This window comes from Chaetura pelagica, unplaced genomic scaffold, assembly GCF_000747805.2.
Source record: "Chaetura pelagica isolate M959 unplaced genomic scaffold, ChaPel_1.0 scaffold106, whole genome shotgun sequence".
Taxonomy (NCBI): Eukaryota; Metazoa; Chordata; class Aves; order Apodiformes; family Apodidae; genus Chaetura; species Chaetura pelagica.
This window is the reverse complement of record NW_009954222.1, coordinates 3569006-3596666: the sequence shown is the minus strand read 5'-3', so window position 1 is coordinate 3596666 and position 27661 is coordinate 3569006. Positions and strand designations below refer to the sequence as shown.

General features: G+C 42.3%; 1 protein-coding gene across 1 annotated transcript in view; it reads left to right on the top strand.

Annotated features, from left to right (window-relative positions):
* The window catches only part of KLF12 (Kruppel-like factor 12), a 170559-nt gene that overhangs the window by 74330 nt on the left and 68568 nt on the right, over nucleotides 1-27661 (top strand). The window contains exons 3-4 of the mRNA XM_010003492.1: nucleotides 8643-9186; nucleotides 27227-27362. Coding sequence (XP_010001794.1) covers nucleotides 8643-9186; nucleotides 27227-27362 — 680 coding nt within the window. The remainder of the gene's footprint in view (nucleotides 1-8642; nucleotides 9187-27226; nucleotides 27363-27661) is intronic.

Sequence of the window (27661 nt, the reverse complement as noted above, 5' to 3'; positions counted from 1 at the left end):
CCTGCTGAATGATGGGACTCTCTTCTTGCTGGTAACAAGTGATAGAACAACAGGAAATTGACTCAAGTTTTGCCACAGTAGGTTTAGATTGGATATTAGGAAAAATCGCTTCACTGAAACAGTTGTCAGGCTCTGGAATAGGCTTCCTAGGGAAGTGTTGGGGTCACCATCTCTGGAGATACTTAAAAAACTAGTAGGTGTGGTGCTTAGGGATATGGTTTAGTGGTGGACTTGACAACAGATGGACTTTATGATATTGAAGGGTTTTTCCAACCAAAGTGATTCTGTGAAGTTGAAAAGATGGAGGATTACCCCAAAAACATGAGGGGAAAAACTTATGAGGACAACCAATAAGTGGTTATGTGAAATTCATGTCGTCTGGGATTTTAAAAATAACATTTTTAAAAATCCCAGTAGTAATTCTGAATTGGGAGTAGTAAGATACTTTTTCATTGTATTTTACCCCTCCTTTAACATTTATGTAGGGATCTGTCATTTGTTCAGAAATTATTCTCAAAGCTGAAGTGGATTAGTACAAGGAATACAAATATATTATCAGTACTCTTGATATAGTAATATTGCAAGCAATGTTTTACAGTACTGTTGTTCCACTCCTTTGTTTGTTAGACTCATTTCTCTTGAAGAGTTGTGTCATATCGATGGGCATGAATTAGTTTCTTTCAACAGATTTTTCCTTTGATAGAGCCTTCTGGTAACACTGCTTGAATATAAATAATGCATCTATGCTGAACAGTTAGTTTTCTGAGTGTGTTAATGATTTAGGGATCAAGGGGGTAGGTTTTGTTGCTTTTCAAAAATACCACATCAGGCCCGTGTAGAGTTGGAATTACTGAGATTTTGGACTCGTCTTCAAGAAATGTACAATTTTTAGATTTAATTTACCTGATAGTACAGGGGCTGATTAGTTTATTGGGCTGTAGAAGTCTATAACTTGTTCTCCTTCTGTGCTGCTGCAGAAACCTTTTGGTAACATATCAGTTTTGGGACAGGACAATTAAATGCCAAATAGCCTTCATGCTTACTCTGTCTTAGTGTCTTGCTCTGTCTGCAAATGTATTATTTAAAAATAAGTAGTTTTACTCTAAAAGTGTATGTGAGTTCATTGCTAAAAATGTTTCAAAACTAATGCTGTTTGCATAGGGATCTCCTTTCTTTTGAAAGCATGTTTCCCCAGTCCTAGTTTGAGCTGTTACTAAAGGTTGCAGCACATGGTGCTTTTTTATTGTTCAAATAGTTGTGGAATGACACTGCAGTGTGATTGTTCAGGAGTTAGAGATTTTTTTATGGCCTTGAAGTGTGGATTTTGCTTGTCTGTGGATGAATGGTTGGTTTGAATTTGATCTTCCCAGCTCTTGGTTAATTATCTTCTATTTTGGGGCATCTTATGTAGGTTCTACACATTTAGCAACACTCTGCTAACAAAGGCCACCTGCGCTTCATAGCATGGGCTGAGTTTCTTTCGCCTCTTCAGACTCGCAATGAGAACAGAAATTTTATTTTTAGGCCTTAAAGATTGCAAATATCCACTTCAAAATAAAACATCTGAGAGTTATGCATAGACAAGGATACATTAAGATAATCGCAAATACTTTAAAGTGGATATCTCTCGGTCTCTCCTGTTGAATCAATTTGAATTTGTTTAAATGTGTTTTCATTTAACTTCTTTTTATTTTAGTAATTCCTGGACTTTGCCCTCTGTCTTTCTAGCTGCCAACTGGCACTTTTTAGAAAACCTTCAGTGGGGGAGTTGCTGTAAGAGAGTTTTATTCAGCCTTGCTTGGGAGTGCCCTCACTTGAGGATCTCTCTTCTTCCTTGGAGCATGAATTCAACTTTGACCTTGAGCAACCATTTCTTGAAAACTGAAAGTAAGCCAGTTTTAAATGCCTGCTTCCAGGAAAAAAAAAAAAAAAAAAAAAAAAAAGGGAGAAAGATCCAGCTGCCTTGCATTTTGCCACCTTCTTCAGTGTGACCTGCATTTTTCCAATGCATCTGAGCTGAGCAGTTCTGCCAGCCTGGGAAAGCCTGCAGTGGCAGCCTTGAGTAAAAAGGCACAAATGCCTGTTCACTTGGTGCTTTTGCTTTCAGAAACAAATTTTTAAGTGTTTTGCTCAGTTTTAGTTCTCAGCTATCTACATGTTCAGCCTTCTGATTTTCTATAGCTGTCTGTTACTTTTGTACTGGTGTACCACTCATATATAGAATATATAGCTGCAACTCAAAATGAGCAGAGTTGAATCTTTGATGTCTTTTCAGGGGAAAAGCAGAATGTTTTAACTACAGATTGTTCATTTCTTTGCAGGTTGCATTACTTCTCTCTTTTTCTTAACTTTGTTTGCTTTTGTTGAAGTGGTGATTTTGGGGTGAAAGCGTGTGAGTATTGTGAATGTGATGTCTTATGATGGGAAAGTGTTTTCAAAAATATCTCTTTCCATAATTTTAAAGATATTTCTCTCCTAGATTAGGAAGATAAACCACAAAAGGCCCTGAGTAAAATGCTGGGTCCTTGGGCTATAACTCACAGGGCTCTTGGAGGTGCCCAAGCTGATACTTAGCCAAGCTAGCCCTGTGCCAACCTTTCATTGTCTGCAAGTGCCCAGGCAGGATGCACAGGCAGATATGCTTCATGGCAAGCACCTGCAGAATTGCAGGTTTCAGGGGATGAGTTTTCTACCTGTATCTACAGGACAGATTAGCAAAATATTCTGTTTCAGTTAAAAAAACAAATTGTATACTAAAGATGAACACACCAAATCCACCTGTATGCCTGTCTAATGGCATTATGCGTTGTAAGCTCATCTGTGTGCTATGCAGAAGCAAAATTACTTGTGCTAGAGCAAATCTTTCTTGTCAGCGTGAACCTTGCAAGCATTGCTTTTTCTGTGAAGTATTAGAAGATCTGTAACCTGCAGAATACTCCCAGTTACTTAGATTTCACCCTCCAAACGTGATGCTCAGAGCTGAAAGCTGCTCTAGCCTGGAGCAGTTCTTCTCTGCCTGACCAGAAGACTGCACGCCTGCACCACTGAGCCTCAGTATTTTGATATGCCAGTCAATGACACGGTTAAAATTGTGGGCAGCTTTTCAAAAGGAGCATGATTTTTCTTGTCTCACTCTCCTTATACTCTGACAAAACAAAATCATCCTGTCTGAAATTTCTGCTGCCAGAACAGCATGAGGTGGGGTAGCACAATGACAACTAAGAAGGGGGTTTGTGTGATTTGACCGAAGAGTTAAACACTGAGCAATTTATTTTTTTACTTCCTATCCTCAAAGGCAGCTTATTTTATAAATGCTAAATTTAGTCTGTTCAGATTCCGTCATCAAGGACAGCTTTTTTGGTATGCTTTCTTACAAATTGTTTGACCTTGGGAGATTGCTGCCAGAAAGGAAGAACACTTTAAAGCTGACAGCTGATTGTTGGAGGTTTGTAAACTCTGTTGTGTGGGAGCAATAAAACTCCACAAAGGCATAAAGACTCACTGAAGCTTAGTACCCTGTGAAGTTGATGAACTGCAAGGCATCAGGATGAGTTGCTGAAAACAAATGATCTTTGCTTTTTCACCGGTTTTAACCTCAGCTGTGTTGGAAACTATGAGCTCTTCGTGGCTGGTGGATGGATGGGAGACAGTGCTGGTATGCAGAGAAGATTGCCATGAGTAGAATAAGAGAGTGGAAAGGATCTGTAGCAAATTTTACCATAAATTAAGAGGAGGTGGAGTTCAGGGGGCTGGAAGGACAATGAAGTAGGGCTGTGCAGGAAAGGATGGCCAGCCAGCAGATAAGATCAACTATGAGTTCACCGTGCTTTTCTGAGGGTCTTGTGGCCAGTTGTGTGGCTGGCTGGTCGTTTCTCTGTAAGGGTCAGGGAAACAGGCAGTAAGGAATGTTTTCTTACACAGCCAAAAGAAAGCTTTTTGAATAGGGAAGTCACGTGTTGTGTTCCTTGTGGCGTTTATGAATGGCAAGCTAATTAAATGGAGCACTGCAGAGAATATTGGTGTACAGCTTTAAAGGGCAGGCACAAAAAAAGAAAGAGCCAAGAGCACTGACTAGTAGAGGATGCAGCTTTCATAAAAAGCCTTTTCTAGCAGGGAGCTATCCTAACGTGCCTTCCTGTTCTGTTTCAGTCTGGATTTGAGTGGATGGTAAACAGCATAAGGCTGTGATGGTGGTGTTGCAGAGAGAGGTATTGCTGATATTTACCTCTGTGTCCCAGCCAGAGGCAGAGCTGAAGCTGTCCTTCTCCTTTGTACCAGCAGCCAGTGAGATGAGGGAAGCCATAGTGGAACTGTACCCCGTCATGTTGCATTCCCGTGGTCTAGGCTGGCATCCAAGGCAGCCCACTGAATTACAGGGACCTCCAGCTGAACCCTTCCTTGCCCACCAAATGCTCTTGAAGCTGCCAAACTCTTAACAACAGAGTCTAGACCCCTAAAACCAAAGCAAAGTTTGCAAAACCAACACAGACACTGTTGGGATCCAGATGGAGAAAACCTGTTTCAGATACCCAGACTAGAAATAATCTGAGCCCACACGACCACAGGAAGCCCAGTTTACTTGATGAGGTTGGAAAGTCAGGAATAGAGAGACAGGAGAAAAAACACACAACCTTTTGTTTTTCACCTAATTGACTTTGTGAGCTGACAGAATGGGTGAAGGTGTAGCTCTGGATATCCCAGCCTTAGTATTGTGATACTTTCAATTAGAAAGGTTCTGTTAAATAAAATTAACGTCAACACTCATCAGCTAGGGAAATGAACAGTTAATTCTTGGTTGGTAACATTCTGGGGAGATGCTAAGAAGTAGCGTGCTAAGAATCAGCCATCCCTTTTGGCTTCGTTACTACTCTTTGTCATGTAGTTACTAATTCTGGAATTCTCATCATCACTGGGGAAGGTTTGCACATACCATCCATTTTCAGAAAACAATGATATTTGAATGTTCAAAGTTTTCATTCAAATACATTTTAAATAGAACTTTGGCAGCTTAGATAAAATCTGAAATAATGGAGAAACATTTTTACCACTTGTAGGTCACTGTGAGGTATTTTTAGTTGATGGGGTAGATCTCTTTGTTCAACACCACCAGAACAAAATAGAACACTTATTGTTTGCATTTCTAATCTTAAGTATGGGATATACAAACCTGTTTTGATAAGGATCCTGCTGTCCTTTGTAATGTCGAGTGACATCAGTCACAGTCTGGATTTACCAAAGAAAGGACATTCTAAGAGTTTTGGCAGGGAAAGGAGATCACTGAAGGGCTTATCAGTTTTCATCCTGTTTGGAGAAATTAATGAAGGGATTGTAAAGATTTTTAATTCAGTTTTGCTATTAAAGACTGAAATAATCATGCCAACTGTATTACCATGGTACATAGAGACTGGATGGCTCCTCCAGCAGCTCTGGACAAGAAGAGGCTGCCTACGGAAAGGTAGATGCAATATAAGGAATGTACAGTACAAAAGTGAATGCAGAAGAGCTATTAAAAGAGAAGGTGGTTTGTGTTATAGACTGCAGTTACATGATATTTTTTTCCTTTTTAATTCCCAAAAGACTAGGTGTAATTACTATAGTAAAACAAAGGCCTGTTCTTAGCACAGTCTAGAAGAATCTCTAAGTCATGACCTGTGCATTGTCTCAGAGACAATTGACTCTATCCACAGAACAAGCACTTTGTAAGGGTTCTCATGGTGCTTGCTGCAAAGACGTGTGGTACTTTGGGACAGACTGTGCTCCATTTGTGATGGACTGTTTTTGAAGTTTGTATGGATCGCCCCTGTGTCCAGTCTCAGAAATATCCCAGAAGTCCAAAGACTCCTGGGGGCAGTCTAATCTGTATGTGCTGGGTACATCAGCTCCCTGATGCCCTCAGATTTCTCAGGGACTGCGACAGCAGGATAGTCCATTCTCGATCTCACAGAGTAACAAGTTGTGCTGCTGAAGCAGGCCGTGTTGGGTCAACCTGAAATCTGCCTGTGGCACCCAGGGTAAGTCTGGAAGTGTGTCAACATGTAGGATTTCCTCTGTTTTTATCTCCACTGTCGATGTAGCTGGCAGTTCCTGCTGCTTCTAGATGACCCTTTCCCAGCCATGAACACAGGGCCTTTGTACATGAGTTGTTCCCATTTATCCCCCTTCTGTCAGACAGAAGATGTTTCCTTTGGCCTTAGGAAGATTTGGGTAGAGCCTGTGCAGGGTGTCCCTCTTGGGCTTGCCTTCTCTCTGCCACCAATATGTTTAGTTCAGCAGAACCAATCTGTTTGCCCATGGCATGTATCAGACTTGTTAGAATTTGACAAATGAACAATTTGTACCATTTATGTTTATGGTTTTGTCTCTGTGCTTTGTCTCTGTGCATACACAGTGTGCCTAATACAGAATCTCATTCAGTATTGGTAGTAGCCTGGATGAGGTGTTTCAGAGGAAGTCACCAGGAATCATCACTGTGCAATTACAGGCAGTTTTACCTTCTTGTGGAAGAGGTTTTCTTGACCTTATCACTGGTAGCTGCTTAGTGCTTTGAAAAATGACCTTCATTTCATGTTCTTTTTAGCATGAGAACTTCCCATTGTCTTTATGAAGGGATTTTTTCTTTTGTTACTTGTATTACAGCAGAACAGCAGGGTCAAGGGGCTGGATGAATTGTGATCCCTTTGTTTTAGGTTGATATGTGTATGAATAGAGGAAGAGACTGGCTGTTCCATAGATGTTCTTGCTTTCAAATGGGAGAAAATGTCAGATCCAAGAACCAGTCTAAATCAGCTGAATAGATGGGATCTACTAGAACCATCTCGTCTTCCAGCATGCCAGGGATAATAACCACTTAGGCTGTTATTATTACAGTTTTTAGTACTAGTCTCTCTATTTCCCTTCTGCAACAAAACTCCATTCTGTGATGAAATTTGGCTCTGACTCAAAACCAGGAGGGTTCTCCATGAAAATATTTAACATAGTTGACTATAAAAATCCCAAAGTGAATTCACAGCTTGCTTGATTGTTAGATTGTTCAGAGAAGATGAACTAAAATATTTGTAGCTTAAATATTTCTAACTTAGTCTTTGTAGGTACTTGGTAAATTCTACAATCTAGAGATAGAGAGAATGCATTTAGAGCTGCTTAAGTACCATAAAAAGACTGCTTGTTAGATCAGTATATGGAATAACAGGTTTGGGTCAAGTGAGGTTTGAAGTAGCTTGTTAAATGTTGGAGTTTTTTTAATTGATGTTGCTTTTCCATACAACAGCACAAAATGATGAGTGTGTGCCTGTAGTGAAGCTCTGCTGTTGTGCAAGGCCGTGGAGGTACTTAGCTGAGGAGCTGTGAGCTGTGCTTTGTTTTACTACCAAGTTATCAATGGGCATTTCCTTCATAGAATCATAGAATCATCAATGTTGGAAAAGAACTTCAAGATCATCAAGTCAAACCATCCATCCTGCAGCCCCTAACCACTAAACCATCTTATGAAACACCATGTCTGCCCCTTTTTTGAACAGCTCCAGGGATGATGCCTCCACCACTTCCTTCTCTGTCTATTGAAAATTACTTGAACAAAAATTTTTAACCAGTAGTTATTAATGATGTAGTTACTAATGATGTGCTGTCAAAAAGGAATGATATATCAGATGAGCTTCTCTTTGGCCTAGCATTATGTAGAAATTCTGTTAGCCTCTTTGATGATGGAAATAAGGAATAAAACTAGAAAAATAGCAGATGGCACCAGTCTAGGGTAAATTTAGACCAATGAACTTTGAAAGAGGTGGTCTAAAGCATAACATTATTTTGTGAAGTCAAGAAAATTGTTCTTAATTAGTATGCAAAAAATAACAAAATTAAAATTATAACAACGGGGAAGGCTGTCTAATGTACTGATTCAGAGTAACTAACAGCTGTAGCTATTGCTGCCTGTAAAGAAAAATTGGCTTCATCCTGGCTCAAACCAGGACAATGGGACAGTCATACAAATGTGGGGCTGTGGACTGACCTCTAAGCTCATTACCAGTAACCATGCAGAGTGCAAAAAGTCAAACATTAAACTGAAGGACTGTTTAGCACCACCTGAAAAGTGGTGTGGGCAAAACTGCAAACATGGCTGCAAAGGGCAAACAAGAGGGCTAAGGCTTGTTATTCTAAATGTGTCTTAGGTCAGAAGAAGCAAGGTCTGCCAAGGTATACAAGTAGGGGGACATTCTGCATGCTTGAAGACTGTATATAAAGTTGTTTGAGAAACGGTGGTGCCCAATGATTCTTCATGTCCATTGGAGATGACAGAAGAGAGTAATGCTGTAGCTTAAGGTTAGATATTAGGAAGAAAGCATTCCATCAATATAAATATTGGCTACTTCTGGAAATCTTTAAAAGTATTTGTCATTGAAGACTATGAGGAGTGCAAAGAAACAGGGTGATTTAGTACAGTTAATCCTGTCACCTTCTAAGAAATGGCAGTAGGACTATTTTTTAATGCTTTGTTCAAACTGAACATGTCAGGAGTTTTTAGCATGGTTTGTCATTTAAGAAACAGGAATACTCTGGCTTTCAGGACCAAGCTTTGTGATGTGTGTGTTAGCAATTGGGTGTACGTGTCACATATTTAATTATGTACTTTTGTCCTTCTTCAACAGTCTCCAAACGTCCACAACTACCCAGATATGGAATCTGTACCCTTGTTACTAAATAACATGAAGGCAGACCCCACGGAGGATTCATTATCTACAGACCATTTCCAAACACAGACTGAACCAGTGGACTTGTCAATAAACAAAGCCAGGTCATCCCCTACAGCAGCTTCATCTTCACCGGTTTCCATGACAGCATCAGCCTCCTCACCTTCTTCTACTTCTACTTCTTCTTCTTCTAGTCGTCCGGCTTCATCACCCACAGTAATAACATCGGTATCCTCAGCAGCATCTGTACCGTCAGTATTAACTCCAGGTCCTCTTGTGGCCTCTGCATCTGGTGTTGGAGGCCAGCAGTTTTTGCACATTATCCATCCTGTACCACCTTCAAGCCCCATGAACTTGCAGTCCAACAAAATGAGTCATGTGCACCGAATCCCCGTGGTGGTACAGTCGGTACCCGTTGTCTATACAGCTGTGAGATCACCTGGGAATATGAACAACACTATAGTAGTACCACTGTTGGAGGATGGGAGAAGCCACGTGAAAGGTAAGATGGAGCCAGTTTTGTGCATCTCTGGCATATTTAAAACTGCTCTTGTATGAGAAAAAATGCAGCAAAGTTGTGAGATTGTTATCTTAGAGACTTACAGGGTCCTTTGCTGAAAAGACACACAAAAGTTAATCCCAGTAGTATCAGAAGTCTTATCCCAGATATTTTTAAAATTGCTGGAGACAGCAGTGGTGTTAAAAGCTCAGGGAATCTGTGGCAAGTTTTGTCCTGAGAGGAATAAATCCTTCCCAGAAACTGAAAAAAAAGGACAGTGGAATACTGATACTATTTAAGACATCATAGATGAACTTTTGAGCTGTAGAAGTGTGAGAAGGAAAGGCTTTTGGACCAAAGAGCAGTAGCAGATGCAGAGAGGTAGATTTTATTAAGCTTGAGGAGTGGTAGTGCAATACTTTGAAATAGGTTTCTTCTTCCAGATTAAACAGCAGAAGGGAAGGAAGCCACATGGAGTGGATATGTTTGGAATGAGTTTTGCAGACACAGGACCCAAGAGGCATATGGAGGTGTGAAGGAAAGAAGAAAGCACACGCCAGAAGGACAGATACATTCTTGGAGAGGTGTCCAAAGAACACAGAAAGGGAAGCTGGAGAGCAAGAAAAAGTGGGAACATAACAGTTACTGGAGGAGCAAAAACTTGTTAGAGATGGTGACATGATGGGTGGAGGATGAAAAGAGAAAACAGATGTGCCCAGATACTTTGGAAAAGCATAGCTCTATAAAGAAGGCATTAGTGACAGAGATGAAAACATGAGGAAAGGAATGAGAGAGACTAATTTCAAGGTTCATCGCATGTGAGTGAATAAAATATGGCTAATTTTCCCCTGAAATGAGGTATTGCTTGAGGCGGAAAGGGAAGGTTCAGATAGATAACCTTACTTTAGGGCTTATGAGACTGCAGGGTATTTAGTAATACATCTTACAACATCTCTTATGTACCTAGTTGCATAATGAACAAGTCTGTGCAACTGAAAGACCTTTTTTCTGTAACTCTCATGTCTGTTTTTGGTATACTGGCAGCTGTGTATTATTCTACAGGACTACAGTGATGGGTCATTGTGACGTTTAGTAGCATCCTTTTGTCCATAAATCTTTGATTATCCTCCCATTCCCTCAGTACCTGAGAGCAGACTGTCCCTTCTTGGGCACGCTTGGGCATAGGAAGCAAGCTCACAGCTCATCTGGGTTTATTGCACTTGATACTGTGATGTAGTTTTAGGACTTTGTGCCATTATGTCAAGAAATTATGAGTGAAAGCAAAGAAGAACTTTTCACCACGTTGTCTGAGGGGAAAAAAAAAAGGGAAATGTTATTCTCTACTTTGGTTTTGGAGCTTTGAGCCACACCTGACCTTGAGCTCATCCAGAATTTTTCCCATTTCTTTTATTTTCAAAGGTGCCAGTTGGCTCTGGTGGTAGTCTGCTGTATAGGAAACACCTCCTGGTATTGTAAAACTGAAACTTTCACTACTCCAGTTTCATCAACAAAATTCCAGAATTTAATGTGCCATAGGGGTTTCAGCCCATGAGCTCTGGGCCTCCTTAGCTGCTCTGGCAGTATCACCTTTGTGCTATTATTGGCAGAGATCATTAACCAGCCCTGAAGCACCTATTAATGTACAGCTAAAGAAAAGGAGAGGATTAAACATTCTGTATTTTTTTTTTCTCATCAGTTTTACCTGTTTTCCTATCACTAATGCTTTTGATATAAATGTTCATGTTAATTTGGATAAATGCAATAGAAGAATAATGGGCAACAATCCACTCGAGGTAGTCACCTTTTGTCATCTATTGCAGGAGTGCATTTTTCTGCCTTTAATTTAAAACACTCTCAGTAATAAAATGTCATGATATTACATAAATTAACTGCTTAAATAAATTTCATATGTGTGTAGACTTGACTTCCTTAAGTGGTCAGCTTTGCATGTTGAAAACAAGAAATAAGTGTACACAGGTGCTGGGAGGACATTGCTGTCAGATGGAATCGGTTGCTAATCCTGTACCAGATGAAGAAGAAACCCAGGTTCAAAATCATCTAGAGTCACAAATTTCAACTGTTACATGAACACTGATTATTTTCCAGAAGAACAAAACACACACACTGAAACAAAGTCAATCCACAGATAATACCAAGAGCATTTGTCCCATAATATCTGTGTTCCTTACTTTTTGAGGCTAAATCAGAGACTAGGTTGATGATCCAAGGCTATGGTTAGGAAACACTTGAAATTATATTTTACATTAGCCTGTATCCATGTCCTTTACACTCAAATGAAACTTAGGCACTTCCCTGAACAAACTTCCTGAGGTACTTTCAATTCTGGCCTGAAGCTGCACCAGGGAGAGTTTAGGTGGGATATTAGGAAGCACTTCCTCACAGAAAGGTTGATTAGGCATTGGAATGGGACTGCCCAGGGAAGTGGTGGAGTCATCATCCCTGGAGGTCTTCAAGGAAGGACTGGATGTAGTACTTCATGCCATAGTCTAGCTGATGTGGTGGTGTTAGGTCATAGGTTGGATTTCATGATCTCAGGTCTTTTCCAGCCTCAATGATTCTGTGATTCTGTGACTCTAAAATTAATGACAATTATGTAAACCTAAAGTTCAGACCTCTCTTTTTATAGATACAGGCACTTAGGGAAAAAATGCAAGAAACAGAATATAGAGAAATGTTATTTTCCCTGTTATTCTCAGTTTTATTTTCCTGATGCTGAATTTTCCTCTTCTTTCCAGGTTTGACTAGAACCATTTTTTTTAATTTTTTTTTCATTTTACTGCAAAACCTCCTCAGGCCACCATCATCCTTCTAATCCTGCCTTCAGACATTTTGCTCAGCTGCCTTTCTACTTCCCCTGGTGCATCCTAGGAACCATACATACCACCTTCCTCTCTCTCAGGCAAAACTGTCCTCCTGGCTGCTGCTTTTCTAGGAAGTCCAAACAAATACTTCTTTCTTCATGTTCTGTTTGAATTCCCTTTTCCCTCCAGCACAAGAAATCAGTACCTCCTCTTCTGTAGCCCCTTCTTTTTCTATTTTTCCTCTTTTTCCACTCCCTCCTGTCTTGCTCATGGTTCTTTGAGTGCCAGTTTCAGCAGCTCTGCTGTGCATCCTCCTCCATGGTGTTACTCATCCTGGCGTTCTCCATCGCACCTTCCTTCAGGAACATCTCAGATCTCACAGAATCACAGAGTCGTTCTGATTGGACAAGACCCTTAAGATCGTAGAGTCCAACGACTAATCTGACTCTACCAATTCCAGTGTTAAACCCTATTCCTGAGTGCCACATCTGCATGTCTTTTAGCTCCTCTAGGAATGGTGATTAGCCACCTCTCTTGGCAATGTATTCCAGGGTATAATAACCCTTTGAATGAAGAATTTTCTTCTAATATCCAATCTAAACCTCCTCTGGTGCAACTTGAGACCATATCCTCTCAACCTATCACTTGTTACTAGAGAGAAGAGACCAACTCACACCTGGCTACAACTTCTATAGAGTGCTAAGGTCTGCCCTTAGCCTCCTTTTCTCCAGGCTAAACAACCCCAGTTCCCTCAGAAGCTCCTTGTAAGACCTGTGCTCTAGACCCTTCACTGGCTTTAGTCCCCCTTCTGGGGACTCACTCCAGCACATCAGTGTCCTTGTAGTGAGAGGCCCAAAACTGAACACAATTTTTGAGGTGTGGCCTCGCCAGTACCGAGTGCGGGAGGTCAATCACTTCTAGTCCTGCTGGCCACAGTATTCCTCATACAAGCCAGGATGCAGTTGGCCTTCTTGGACACCTGGGCACACTGCTGGCTCATACTCAGTTGGCTGTCAACCAGTAATCACAGGTCCTTTCCCTCTGGACAGCTTTCCAGCCCCTCTGCCCCAAGCGTGTAGATTTGCCTGCGGTTGTTGAGACCTGTGTGCAAGACCCAAAACTTGGCCTCGTTGAACCTTATACAATTGGCCTTAGCCCATTGATCCAGCTGGTCCAGGTCCCTCTGTAGAGCCTTCCTACCCTCAAGCAGATCAACACTTCCATGCAGTTTGGTGTCATCTTCAAACTTGCTGAGGGTGCACTTGATCCCCTCATCCAGATCATTGATAAAGATACTACACCAAACTGGCCCCAATGCTGAGCCCCGGGGAATACCATTTGTGACCAGTACCTGGCTGGTTTTAACCCCATTCACCACAACTCTGTGTCCAGCCATCCAGCCAGTTTTTTACCCAGCAACGAGTACGCCAGTCTAAGCCATATGTAGCCAGTTTCTCCAGGAGAATGTGGCAGGAAACAGTGTTGAAGGCTTTACAAAGGTTCAGATAAATGACATTCACAGCCTTTCCTTCAGCTACTGAATGGGTCACCATGTCATAGAAGGGGATCAGGTTTGTCAAGCAGGACCTGCCTTTCATGAACCCATGCTGACTGGGCCCGATTACCTGATTGTCCTGCACATGCTGCATAATGGCTCTGAAGATTATCTGCTCCATAACCTCCTCCTTTTCTGGCTCCTAATGGCTTGCTTATTTCTGCTTTCTGTCTTGCCTTCTCTCCTGTTTTTTTTAGTTGCAAGGTTTCCTGGTAAATCGAACCCTTTCATCAGTAGATGTGTTTGCAGGCAATTAACTTGTATATGTGAGCTGCTGCCAGCATCCCTTCAGGTCCTGTGCTGTGTGCCCCAAGAGGGGCAATGAGAGCTGGGGGTATCATGCACCCTTCTGTCAGATTTATGTTTTTTGCAGAATAAAAACCTCTCCATTCACCTAAGTAAAACTGTAAGTCAAATTCAGGATCGAAGCATTTTTAGGAATTTGTTAACAACACAGAATTCGAAAGTAATCGGTGGACAGTATGGACAGTATGCTCAGCATTGATGATACAACACTAGTCATTTAGAAAATCTTACTAAAATCCTGCAAAGTTCTAACTCTGCTCTGTAACCCCACAGCACCCAGACATGTGCACACACATTCACACAGGTCCATGCAGACTCCCTTGCTGACCGTAGACCTTCCCCTCCTGACATCCCCCTGACACACCTGCTGGGGAGGAGGCACCTCAGACCTCTGCCACCACCAGCCCAACTCTCCAAGTTGCCCCCTACAACCTAATCCTTGTGTTAGTTCATATGCACAAAGAGTAGTCATGTGTTAGAGCTGGCAGGGCAGGGAGGCCTTGGGAGCCAGACACAAGTCACTGTGGGCACTGCAGGCCCAGCCTGCCTGCTCTGCCACCCCCTACAATGTGGCAGAGACAGAGTTCGCTTCCTTCAGCAGTCACCACTGTTGTCTTGTGTCCTGGTTTGAGCCAGGATCAAGCCAATTTTCTTGTCATCCAAAGCCTTAAAAAGCACTTGGAGGTTTTATGTGGGGTATGTGGCGACCACTAGGCATTACTATACAGTGAAGTATTCCAGAGCATTAAAATCCCATTAAAAACTCTTTCCTCATCTTTTTTTGTCCCTATTTAGTGATGGTGAAGATTGCTAAAAGGTATAATTAGAGGCACAGCAGGTATAGATAAGGTTGCATGATGTTTTCTCTTAAAACACTGTCTTCAGTTGCTCAAAGTCTGTCTGTATGTTAACCATGTAGGACAACATTTTCCGTGCTGCATGTCTGCCACAGGCTGTTTCTTCTTTTCTTTCATTTTGAGGAAAGTTTGAAGAAGGAACTATTCCACTCTTCCTGAGACTGAGCGTGGAGGAAAAAAAAAGCAGCATTTTCCATGTTGAAAAATTTATTCCAGCTTTTTTTGGTGAAAAACTCTAGAACCTCTCTATTTTTTGTGCCATGAATCTCAAGTTTAGTTTGGACCGTTGTCCTTTTTTTTGTCTTCATAAGCACTTGTGCAAACCAGGCCAAGTTTGGAGATCTGGAAAAAAAAAAAAAAAAAACAACCCAAAAAAACAAGAGTGCCCTTCAATGCTAAAGCAAAAAAAAAATTCTGGCTAGGAAAGACAAGGAGGAGGTTGGAAGGGGCATTGCAATGAGGAGGGGACCAGGATGGAAGGGAAGCTGGGGAGAAAAGGAGAGGTGATGAGGAGGAAAAGTGGGGAAGGGTTGGAAACAGAGGAAGAAGGCAGAAGCAAAAAGGGGGCAGCAAAGAGAGCTGGGCGGGGTGAAGGGGAACAGGGAGAGGCCCTGACAGACAGGAGTGAAAGGGCCTGCCATGGCAGCAGCACATTCCTGTACAAACTGGTCCCATTAGCCTGAGTCTTTTCATTGCTTTGCTTTTAGAAGATGTCCAGGAATACTACCAGCAAACTATGTCCCTAGTCTAACAGCAGGTTTTGTCAAAGATAATGTCCTTAAAAATTGTTTTCTGTAGTTGATAAGATTTACTCCATTCATTGAAGGGCCTTTTAGAAACTGCCTCCTGATGATAGTGCACCAAGGACCTGTGCAACTTTGATATTGTTGGGGTTTTGGGTTCTTCTCACTCTTACAAGTTTTGAAGTTTTCAGGAGACAAAGCCAGTTGCAAAATCCAGCAGTCAGAACATCATAAATTTAAATTTGCCAGTTGAACTTTATCTGCTTCCCATGTACATAAACATCCATAAGGACATTGGCATGGACTATTTTTATGTTACTGTGTCTGTGTATAGATGCAGCAGAAATACACAGATTTTGTCTTTTCACAGCTTCCACATGCCATATTCCTCACTATGGGTACATTAGAAGCAGTAAATGCAGTCGGTACCTTTTACTATAGATTTTTCTGCTACTTAGATAATAACACTAACTACGTTGCACACTGCCCTTGTTGTTTGGGTTTTGTTTTGGGTTTTGTTTGTTTGTTTTTGTTTTAAGTAAAGCCTGTTATTTCTTCCTACTGTAAAGTTTAATCCACAAAAGTGAAAGCAATTTGTATTACAAATCTGGAAATTTAGAGAACTCTTCCTTATGTTTAAAGGTCAGATTATGTGGTCTGTTTATATAAATTATGCTATGGAAGAGACTCTAAATTAGAAACAGTAGTGTTGCCTTTTTTATTTCATACGAAGTGATTATCCTTTCAATGTTTTAGTAGATGGTTATTTTGGATTTGAATTGCATTGAGGTGAAGAGTTTTTACTTTAGCTGTACCTTTTTTAGCTGTTGCATACAAAAAACTTCTGCGCTGTGCATATTCCACCCTGCTGACCTCCACCCTCCTGCCCCCCAGAATGAAGAGTCTCTCTTCCTCTGTTTGCTTGGTTCCTCTGGAAGAAGTATTATGGTTGTTGGAAAGGAGAAGCAGGCTGGCAATGGCAGGCCAGGAAGGGAAGCAGGCAGAGGAGAGACTTGTGTTTAGGGTGGGACTGGTGTTACTGGAGGTGGTGCATACACTTAAGAACGAGAGTAAATAGTAATTCTTGCCAGAATGGAGAGTTAAAACACAGGTTACAAGATACGCTGTGGTATTTGAAATTGAGAAGGAGGTTTCTTGAAAACAAAGTAGCCTATGTTGACAACTGGAAGTCCCATAAACTACCTTCTACATGAATCTCCAGAAAAGTTATATATTTGATAACTCATTTGTGATATGTTTAGGTTTTTTCCACTATAGAAGCGCATACTCTTCTAAGATTTGTCAACAGTGGATTTAACATCATGTATGTTGTTTCCAACTTCATTTGTGAAACTCGGCTTAAAGGAAGATGGAGGAGTCCATTTCAAAATATCCTAAGTGCCTGCACCATTTGGAAGCTGTTAATTCCTTCTATTCCATGTGAAGAATGCCTCTTGTCCTTCAGCTCTGTACTCTCACCAGGGCTGAGCTTTGATCAAGTTGTTTCTACCCCCAAATTTGGATCACACAGAAATGCAAGCATAAAACTTCTCATTTATTTTATCGCTGCCTTGGTCTTTATTGTGCATTGGACCAACCTGCTGGAAACCTGCTGGTGTCTAAAATATCTCTAGACTGTTGCAGTGTGTAAACTGCAGTCTGCTACCATTTCTACTGTTTTGCAAGATTTTATTTAATATTACATATACTCTGTCCTTATTGTTTTCCCTGTTTACTTTTGGTGATAGAGCATTTGTATATTGGATTCTCAATGAGGTGTAAATCTCAGTAGTCACAATACTTTGATTTTAGTGTAGAAAAGGTCTTGTGGCATTCAAATAACTTAAAAAGAGAAAAGGTGTTTGTTTTAAAAAAAAAAAAAAGTGTTTTATATTCAAGTATACAACCCAATGAAGGAGATGCTTAAATATGTGCATATATTACATCCTTGCAATCACTCTTCCCTCTGTATTTCTCCACACAGCTATTCCTTTACAGGTTTATGGCAATTTTTTTGACTGGTGAAATGACTTTAAATATTGCCTCTGATTGAATCATAGCAATTAATATTCTCTGGTAGATTAGTTACACAGTGTGTTCAGAGCCAATTCCCATTCTCTGTGAACCATAGCTATGCTGAGTGCAGTTTACTGCTCTAGCTGTATAGTCCCATAAAATCTCAATAAAATCCAAAAACTGTGGAGTATGGGTAATCTTGCTATAAATTATAGTAAAAATTACCCCTGTAGACTCTATATTCTGACCATTAAGTTCATGGATACTGCTGCTTTGTACATAAAGTTTTATGAAATAAATGGACCAATTCTGCTGTCCCTACCAGACACCAAGCTGTTTTGACTGAAAATCTGATAGGTGCACTCAGACTCTTCCAACACATAAAGCTCTTATAGCGAACTTTAAAAATGCCATAGATGTGCTTCATATAGTTTAGACCAGCTTAGGAGCTGAAAAGAATGAATGCCATTGTTCTCACAATAAGTGTATTTGTTAGATCCATAAATCCAGGATTTGGTTCCCTAAAACATGTTAAGTAAACCCAAATATAAGACTTAATCTCTTGAGTGCTTTGTTTCAAATGGCTCGTTTACATCCACACTGAGAAGTGTTGCTTCCAGCATTCAAAATGCACAGTGGTGTCTGCAGTGTTCTCCTTCGGCTTTCTCCTGCTGAGGGACTCTGTGTTTGGCTCCTCTTCTCTGTAAACCTGCCAAGAAGGGGGATGTTTGCTCCCACACACCCATGTTCTGGAGACAGATGTCAAGCTACAGCATGTGGCTGAGATCACACAGTTATAAAACCTGTTTTCCAGGAGTTACTGACAAGGTTGGAGATCAGTTGGTCCCTCTCCTTGGCACTTGGTCCAATCAGATGTAATTCTTTATCAGAGATATTTGAAACAGTGGAAGATGAAGAAAGATCAAAAGAAGTAACTGTTGGCCAGCAGTTTCCTTCTTGCAGTATATTCAGGTACTGAACTGTGTCATATGCCAAATGTAGAGACCAGGGTTAGGGTAAAGACGCTACAATATTCATAACTGTTTTAATGATTACTGTTGTGTTCCCCTGTGTATTATGCCTCTTCCAAATTTGCCCAGTAGGGGCCTAAGGCAAACAATAATCTTCTGCAGCATCACTGCTGGGGACCAAGATGCTGCTATGGCAGTAAACAAATGGTGGCAGGCAGGAAGAGCCTGGGAGCAAGCAAGCCTACACAAGGCTGTTGCTGTTGTCCTATCTTCAAGTACTTACTGAGATCCTCCAGATGCTCCTTTCCCAGAAAACCAGGGCATGTCAGAGTCTCACGGCAAAGGCTCCTCTCCTCCCCTTCCCAGCAAGGAGCAGGTCTACAGTGACTCAACAACCATCTGAGCTACTTTCCTCTGCCAGGGCTGGTACCCCAGCAACTGGAAAGAGAAGGGAAAGGGGCTCACACCATCACATTGTCCATGTGGTCCACAGAGGGGGTGGATTCAGCATCCTCAGTGGCACCCATCTGCTTCTGCTGGGTGTGTAGGAGGGTCAGGGTCAGTTCTGTTTGCAGTGCAGGTGGCTGAAGACATGAGGTGAGAGACTCTTCCCTCTCCTCCCAGAATCACCCAGCTCCTTATGGCCAGGATTGAGGAGAGGATGGGGGCTGATGGTAATGTACAGTTAGGTGCCATTGGGTTGTGTTCATTGTGAGTGGCAGATTATTATTACTATTGTTAGATTCAAATGACATCTTTCACAGTGTTTCTGATCCTAGCAGATTGTAGCATATTGTGCTGAAGCACAAGTGCCATATAATAACTATATTTTCCAATACCCCCTTCTGAGAGTTCAGCAGCACATGTTGCTTTGTTACTTCAGTCCTTGCAGCTCTGCAGACACATGGACACACCTGTGTGTAACAGCAGTACTAATGAGATTCTCTTAAGTGTAAATTTTGGGGTATCAAGTAGCATTTGGTTTCCTGTTCCTAGTGAAGGTTGGTGCAAAGCAGCCATTGCTTACAGCTAATCTTCTAGCTGCTGAATGCCAGCGTCCACTGGAAGCAACTGGAGAGGAGTTTCTACGAAAGACATTTGGCAACAGGAAGCATGACTCTCTCTGGCTTATTTGAGGCACTTCATGTTTCTGCATAATTTAAACTTCCATGGCAATAAAAATCTGTGTCTGTGTTTGCCAGAGCAAACACGTCACCTGGGTCTGAATCAGAGCTAGCGAGCCCAGCAGGGCCTCCCCACCATCCAGCATGACACCTCACCTAGCACGGGCCTTGGTGTTGCTCACTGCTCTGCAGACCTGTGTAACCCTGTTGGTGGCTGGCAAGTCTAGTGAGTGGATGTCAGGGCCATTTGGAACACCCATCATGAGCAATCATTTTGATTAGCACGTTGAATATTAGGCATCCTTCAGAAAAAGTAGCATGGGGAGTTTAAAATAGGAAATAAAATCAAACAGACTGAATTTGGAAATCCCTTCAAAAAGCAGAAATGGATTTTAAATTCTTTTAAGAGAGCATCTGGGCCTGATTCAATTTTCGTTATGATGTGGTATAACAGCAGGCCTACATATATATATGTTTACCAAGTTAAAAGCAGAGAATAAGTTACTGCAAGAAGCTGGGGTTTTAAGATAAAGTGAGGCAGAGGTTTCAGTATTTCAGGATGCTGAAATTTTCTCTCTCTGCTTTCACACCAGCAAGTATCATCTCATAATAAGCCATTTCAGTATTAATTAATACTACGTGGCTTAGCTATAAATAGAGGCAAAACTCCTGATGGTTACTCAGTTTTTTCCTGCTCTTAAATATTTGATGCATCTTTAACCCAAGGGGCTCATATTTCCCTTTAAGTCAAAGATAATGTGTAAACATTAACTTACTTCTAGTGGGTCTTTATGAGCCCACTGGTGGGATGATTTTTCATCCCTTTCACTCACAAGAAATTTAACTTGAGAAAATAAATCAAGTTGTCATAACTGAGAAGTGCCAGCAGAGATAGCGGAATGTTAGTGTATGGTCCTTTTTACACTGAGAAAGGCCTGGTTTTAGGCCACCTTGAAGCATCCAACTATAAGATTTCTGACAGTGCTTGGCCTTGCCCGACGAGGTTGAAGCACTTGAGGTGCATATCCCTAAAATAATTGCTGGAAAGAAGCAAAGTGACATAGAACATATGTCCCCAAAGGGACATAGAATCATAGAATGTCTTGGGTTGGAAGGAACCTCCTGAAGGTCATCTAGTCCAACCCCCCTACAGTAAGTAAGGACATCTCACACTAGAACAGATAACTCACAGCCTCATCAAGCCAGACCTTGAACGTCTCCAGAGGTAGGGCCTCTGCCACCTCTCTAGGCAACCCATTCCAGTGATCCACTACCCTCACATTAAAGAACTTTTTCCTAATGTCCAACCTAAATCTGCCCTTTTCTAGCTTAAAAATATTACCCCTTGTTCTATCCTTACATGACCTAGTGATCAGGTCTTCCCCAGACTTCTTAGAGGCCCCTTTCAGTTATTGGGAGGTAGCTATAAAGTCCCCCAGGAGTCTTCTCTTCTTCAGGCTGAACAGCCCCAACTCCCTCAGCCTGTCTTCACAAGAGAGGTGCTGCAGTCCTTGGATCATTTTCATTGCCCTCCTCTGGACACGCTCCAACAAGTCCACATCCTTCTTGTGTTGGGGGCTCCAGAGCTGGATGCAGCACTCCAGGTGAGGTCTCGCTAGGGCAGAGTAGAGAGGCAGAATCACCTCTCCCCATCTTCTGGCCATACTTCTTTTAATGCAGCCCAGGGTGCTGTTGGCCCTCTGGGCTGCAACTGCATATTGGTGGCTCATGTCCAGCTTTTGATCTACTAGTACCCCCAGGTCTTTTTACACAGGGCTGCTATCTAGCATGTCTTTCCCCAGCCTGTATTCATAGGATTATAGAGTCATTAAGGTTGGAAGGGACCTTAAAGATCATCAAGTTCCAACCCCCCTGCCATGAGCAGAGAACCCTACCACTAGACCAGGTTGCACAAAACCTCATGCAACCTGGCCCTAAAAACCTCCAGGGATGAGGCATCAACAACCTCCCTGGGCAACCCATTCCAGTTCCTCACCACCCTTATAGGGAAGAATGTCTTCCTAATATCTAACCTAAACTGCGCTGGTGTATGATCACTGCAGCCCAGGCTGCCTTCAGCTTTGACATCCCTCATGAGTTCAGTTGCATTTGTGACCATCAGGTCCAGTAACTCATCCCTTTGGGTAGGGCTCTCAGTTTCTTGTCTTAAGAAGTTGTCATTGAGGAACTCCAGGAGTCTCCTCACTTCCTCCTCACCTCCTCCTTTGGGTGGAGCCCGAGTATGACAAGGAACAGTGTTTACCCAACAGCCAAGTAACACCAGCATGTGTTTGAGAACTGGGAGGAGGCATGTTGGACTCTAGTAGCCTGAAGAGGTTTAAATCTTCAGTCCCCCTCCTCCCAAGAGATGCTCTGATGTGGGCAGGAACACCAGTGGAGAAGGAGGAAACTTGGTAGACGAAGTTTGAGAGTATTTATGGGCTGGTATGTGCCTTACACGAGACCCATTTGTACATCTTAACCTTAAAACAAGTGCAGGGAGTGAATTCACTCATACTGCCCAAAGGGAAACTCCTTTTTGGTACAGTTTGGCAAAGGGGTCATTGAGAAGTGATGGATGATACGTACTTGCATATGCTGTACATGAAAGTACAATTCCCTGTACTTTCTTTAGCAAAGAGGATCATTGTTTCTTGAGGCTAACAAGGATGGAAAACGATGTGGCCTTCAGCACTTGCAGACTTTCTTAAACAATTCCCCTGACTCCCCAGTCTTTTCAGCATGGAGTGCTAACAGCTTGCTTCTGTAGCTCCTGTGCAGTCTTTCAATGACACCTTTTTTTCAGACAAAAGCAGCCCCTCACTCTTTTCCTTTTGCTTGCCTTGCCCTTAGCCTCATTCACACTTCACAAAACAACCGTTAGGTCTGTCAAATCTTGCCTTTCAAGAGGAGTAGCAAGAGCAAGAGAACCAGCTCATTTTTAGCACCTGAGCTTTATTAATGAACTGTGTCCCCCTGTGATTGGACTCTAATCAGTGACTCACCTGGCTACCTTCTGGACTCATGGTCCTAAGTTCAAGGAGAAGCTTTGTTGTCAGGGCAAGGTACAGCATGAAGGGAGGTCAAAATGCACTGGCATGTTTTGTGGGCTGTCCTCCACCTGGCTTGCCAATTGTATTACATTATTCACTTGTCCTCTGCCTTTTTCATCTCATTTTTAAAATTATCTCTTACCTGCATCTCCTCATTCTTTCCACTCTGATGTTCATTAAGCCAATGAATACTCTTAATTCAGTGTTTATGAACTGCTGCTGGTATTTATAAACTTTGGTGCCAGCAGTTCGACAGTTTTTCTTAGATGTCCAAGAGAAAGTCAAAGCTGTTGACATAAGTAGGAGTAATGGACTCCAAATGTATAAAAATCCTGTACTGCAGTTTGCACACTGTAGTGAGTGGTGAGGAGGAGGTATCTGTTAGGCTTTCGGCCAGTTGTTTTTTCACATGGCTCATTTTGGGGTGGAGAAGAGCTTTAAAGGCAGTTTCTCACAGCAGCTGCAGCCAGGCAGATGAGAAAGCAGGGCAGTTTACACCAGCTGGCAGTGGCGAAGCTGAGCCTTCTGGTTAGTCACCTCAGCCTCAGCCACCCAAGTCTGCAAGCTGAGAAGAGATCACAAGTGGAGGAGGGGACAAAAAATAGTGTATATATGGTTCAACATTAAAAAATGAGGGAATAATCCCTAGATCATGCTTTAATTTAATTACAATCTTTAGTAAGGTTCACTGCAAAAACATAATAAAAAATGTCCTTGGCTGCCTTTGAATTTGCCCACTGATACCTTTCCATTCCTCACCTTTTCTTCTCACCATGCTCAAATGTCACAGCACCCTGTCATGTGCTCAGACATTAGCTTTTGGTGGGGCGAAAACAGGCCCAGTGGTCCACATTATCCGTAGGTGCAAAAGGACAACCCCCTTGGCAATTTTGTGGCTGTGTTAGGAGGATTTACCTCCCCAAGTAGAAACAAAAGGAAGGTAGACTCTTAATGTAATTGAGAATTTTCATCCCAGCACATTGCTCTGGTAATCTAAAAAAAATCCTGGTAACCTAAACCACCACCAAATATCACAGAAGTCTCAATAATACCTTAAGAGCTGGCAACCTGCAATAATAATGAAACAGTGTGTCTTATAAGTAACAAAATTATCTAAGATTTTTCATATGCATTTATACTGTTACTTTTTATGTGGGTGTATTCACAAGTGATCAAAATTCATATACAGTTACTGTATTACAGACTAAATTATGTAATAACTTTTGTGATTTCAAGATAGGCTGAGTTTTAAATGTTAAGAAAACTTTCTGAGCTAGCTACTTAAAACTTGCTGTAGTGTAATTCAGATTAAGCCACAGTTAATACAAAGTATCACAGTTTTCCGTTGCAGTGTTAATTTTTTATACAAACATTAGCTTTCACAAAAGCTTCCTGTGCTGAAGCATTTATGTATTGGGTGGATACAAACATGTAAGCTTGTGACAAGATTAACTTTTAAGAAAAAACAAAGAAGTAACGAAATAAGTAAGAATAATCTCACACTTAAAGGTGCTTTTAAAAAAGGTACATTAGGAAACAAGACATCCTTAGAAAAAGCACTTCTTTCTCAATAGTTTTCTGGGGCTAAATCAGCTGACTAGATAGTTCAGTTGCTCTTAAAAATCAAATAATAGATTATCCTTAAAGTTCTGGCATGTATTAAATACTTCCATGTCTAAGTTAGGATTTCAAGAAGCTCAGTCAGAATGGCACTCATTCTGCCTAAAACTGTTAAATGTTTTGAACAGTTTATTAAGTTTCTTTATGTTTGCCTCAAGCAGGTCATTCTTCGTTGCCAGTCTTTACTTTGATCACTAGAAGTGTTTTCTTTACCACACATGAAGTAATAATAAGCAGTCCAAATGTAGCCAGTATTACTGAGGTACCTAAACTGTGCTAGCAGAGAGCTAGGAGAAGTCACACTGTTCATCTGTAAATGCAGTGTGTTTCCAGAAGGGGTTGTTGCATCAGCTTACTGAATATATTTTAATAGTAGTTTCTTTATGAAGTTCTGTAACAGAAAAAAAATAAATAAAAAATAATGAAGCTGAAGGTTAATTTTAATCACTTGATTTTTTTTATTCAGAAGTGGTTTGCACTAAGACATAAATTAAAATTTAATACCAACTTTCCCTTGAGTCATCAGTCATTTGGGGAGGGCTTTCTTCTAGTGAGCCCAGCCCTTGTCTAGAGTCAGTGAAGACAGTTAACATAAAAAACACGGCAAAATGGGAAATCTGACTGTTACTTCTGGAGCTGCTGTCTAGCCATAGACCTGCTGAGCTGGTTCATGGTCTCTAAAGGGAGCCTCTAATAGCTGTTGTTCAGGGCTGTGGTTAGCCAGAGCTCAGTAGGAATGACAGCTATGTTTCTTGAAAAGCACACTGCAAGACCCAGAAAGTGGCCCATCTCTGACCCTTCAATACAGGAGAGCACAAGCTAACAAATTCAACAGTTAGCTTTTCAACTAAATAGTCTTGGATTCTCCTGTTTCACCTGGCCAAATAAACACATATTTAAACAAACAGCTTTGCCTGTCTTCCCCTTCCTGCTGCTTCCTTGCAGAGTCAGGCATCTCTCCAATTTTGCTCTTCACTCCAGCTGCTTTTGGAGTCTCTTCAGCAGTTACTTACATGGTATTTCATGGGTGAGGAGGAATGTCTTTTTCTTTGCATCACCTTCAAAGTTTGTCTTATGGGTTTGTCCCCCTGACACAAGCAGCCCCCAGTTCCACTCAGGACTAACCCGTGTCACCCTTGTGCCTCATAGTCCGCCTCACACCTGTCTCTTGGTTTCCTCCCATTGCCCATATGCCTGTTGTTGTGCTTGCTTTCCTTTGGAGAGCAGCAGCCAGGATAAGAGAGAAAGTGGCTAAGACTGCCTTTCTGCTCTCCTTTCCTGTCCCATCTGGTTTTGGCAGAAAATGTAACTAGTGGGTTGGGTTTGGCCAGCTGCCAGATGCCCACCCAGCTGCTCTCACACTCTGGCTTCTCAATGGGACAGGGGTAGAAGGTGGAAGAGCTCATGCATTGCAGTAAAGGTAGGGAGATCACTCACCAGGCAAAACAGGCTTGGCTTGGGGTACATTAGTTTCATGTATTGCCAATTAAAAATAGATTAGGAAGGTAAGAACCAGCTCTCTCTGCTGTGCCCCCTCCCCCCCCTTTTTTTCCTCAGGCTCAACTTAACTCAATTCAGGTATGGGGAACACTCACTGAATTCAGCGGAGTGCGGAGCAGAGACCGTGGTCATAAAATCATAGAATGCATTGGGTTGGAAGGGACCCTTAAAGATCATATAGTCCAACCCCCCTGCAGTGAGCAGGGACCTCCCTCTAGATCAGGTTGCTCAGAGCCCCATCAAGCCCGATCCTGACCACTGGGGATGGGGCCTTCACCACCTCTCTGGGTAACCTATTCCACTGCTTCACCGTCCTCATTGTAAAGAACTTCTTCCTAATGTCTAATTTAAATGTACCCTTCTCTACTTAAGGCTATTGCCCCATATCCTATCTCTACACGCCCTCTCACACAGTCCCTCCCCAGCTTTCCTGCAGGCCTCAGACAGTCCATAACTGCTCCTCTCTCTGCTGTTCCTTCCTCCTTGTGCTGTTCCCTTGATCTGCTGTGGTCTCTTCAGGTGAAGAGGAATCTCTGCTCCACCATGGAGCAGCACATCCTCCACTCCTTCCCTTCTCACCTTAGTGTCTGCCCGGCTGCTTTTCACAATTTCTTCCTCACGCTGCCTGTGTGGTGGGTTGGTTTGTTTTTTTTCCCCCCCTTCCTTAAACCTGTTTTCCCAGAGGTGCCACCACCTTGGCCAAGGGGCTCAGCTGTGCCCCACAGTGGGTCGGTTGGACCTGGCTGTGTCTGACTCAGAGCAGCCCTGGCCCCCTCGCAGCAGTGACCCTGCACCCCCTGCATTACTGCACAGCATGAGCACTGTAAGCTGTGGGTGGACAGAACAATCTGGCAATTCCTCATCTTTGGCCTCAGGCTATGTGACTTTTCAGAAATACCTGACATCAGTTGCCAAAAAAACTGGTTGCCTACATGCAGCAGCTTTGCCATGTGTGATGTGGAGGGAAGACACTTTCGGAGGTTGACAGAGATACTGAATTGAGTAAAAAGTCATCTGAGGGTTTTCTGGCAACCAGCTTTGAGTTAACAGGAGTGACATAAGGCCCAGCCTGTTACCTCGTGATGCGCAGTTGAAATCAAAGATTGCTCCTGAAATGTTGCTGTAAAGTTCACTTTTGAGTGTGCTGTGTTGTGGAAAGCAGACCTCTTTCTCTATGCTTTCAGAAGACATCTAGAGTAAGTAACTTGAGGCTAAACTGAGTTTTTGATGAGTGTAGTATCTGCAGTTTTATTTCAGGCCCCCTGAATGCGTTTGTGTCTCCTGTGTGTGCTGCTGGCAACACTGGTACCTCGCTGTAGCACCACTAGGTGCCTTTGTGAATCCAATCTGGGCAGCTCAGCACAAGCAGTGCCATCCTGCCCGAGCAAGTGGATGTTTGTTGTGCACCCTGGTGTTGTTCTGGGACGAGATTAATTCCAGCACGCTCATATTAATCCATTATATGTCTCTTTCCAGCACAAATGGACCCCCGAGGCCTATCTCCCAGACAAATTAAAAGTGACAGTGATGATGACGACCTGCCAAATGTGACCTTAGATAGCGTTAATGAAACTGGATCTACAGCGCTCTCCATAGCCAGAGCAGTACAAGAGTAAGTATCACATTCCCAGAGCGAGATGAGCGTTGCCAAGGTGCTCCCAGGCTGATGGAGCCACCGGCCCCTGGGGGCTTCCAGGGGCGTTCCCCCAGCTGTGGGCCTGCATGCCAACAGCTCTTCTTCTGTAGCTTTCTTCGCTCTAGGAAGAGATGGCTGTACCTCTCCTCTTTCTTTCTTTCTTTCTTTCTTTCTTTCTTTCTTTCTTTCTTTCTTTCTTTCTGCCTGCCTGCCTGCCTGCCTGCCTGCCTGCCTGCCTGCCTGCCTGCCTGCCTGCCTGCCTTCCCTCCTGCCTT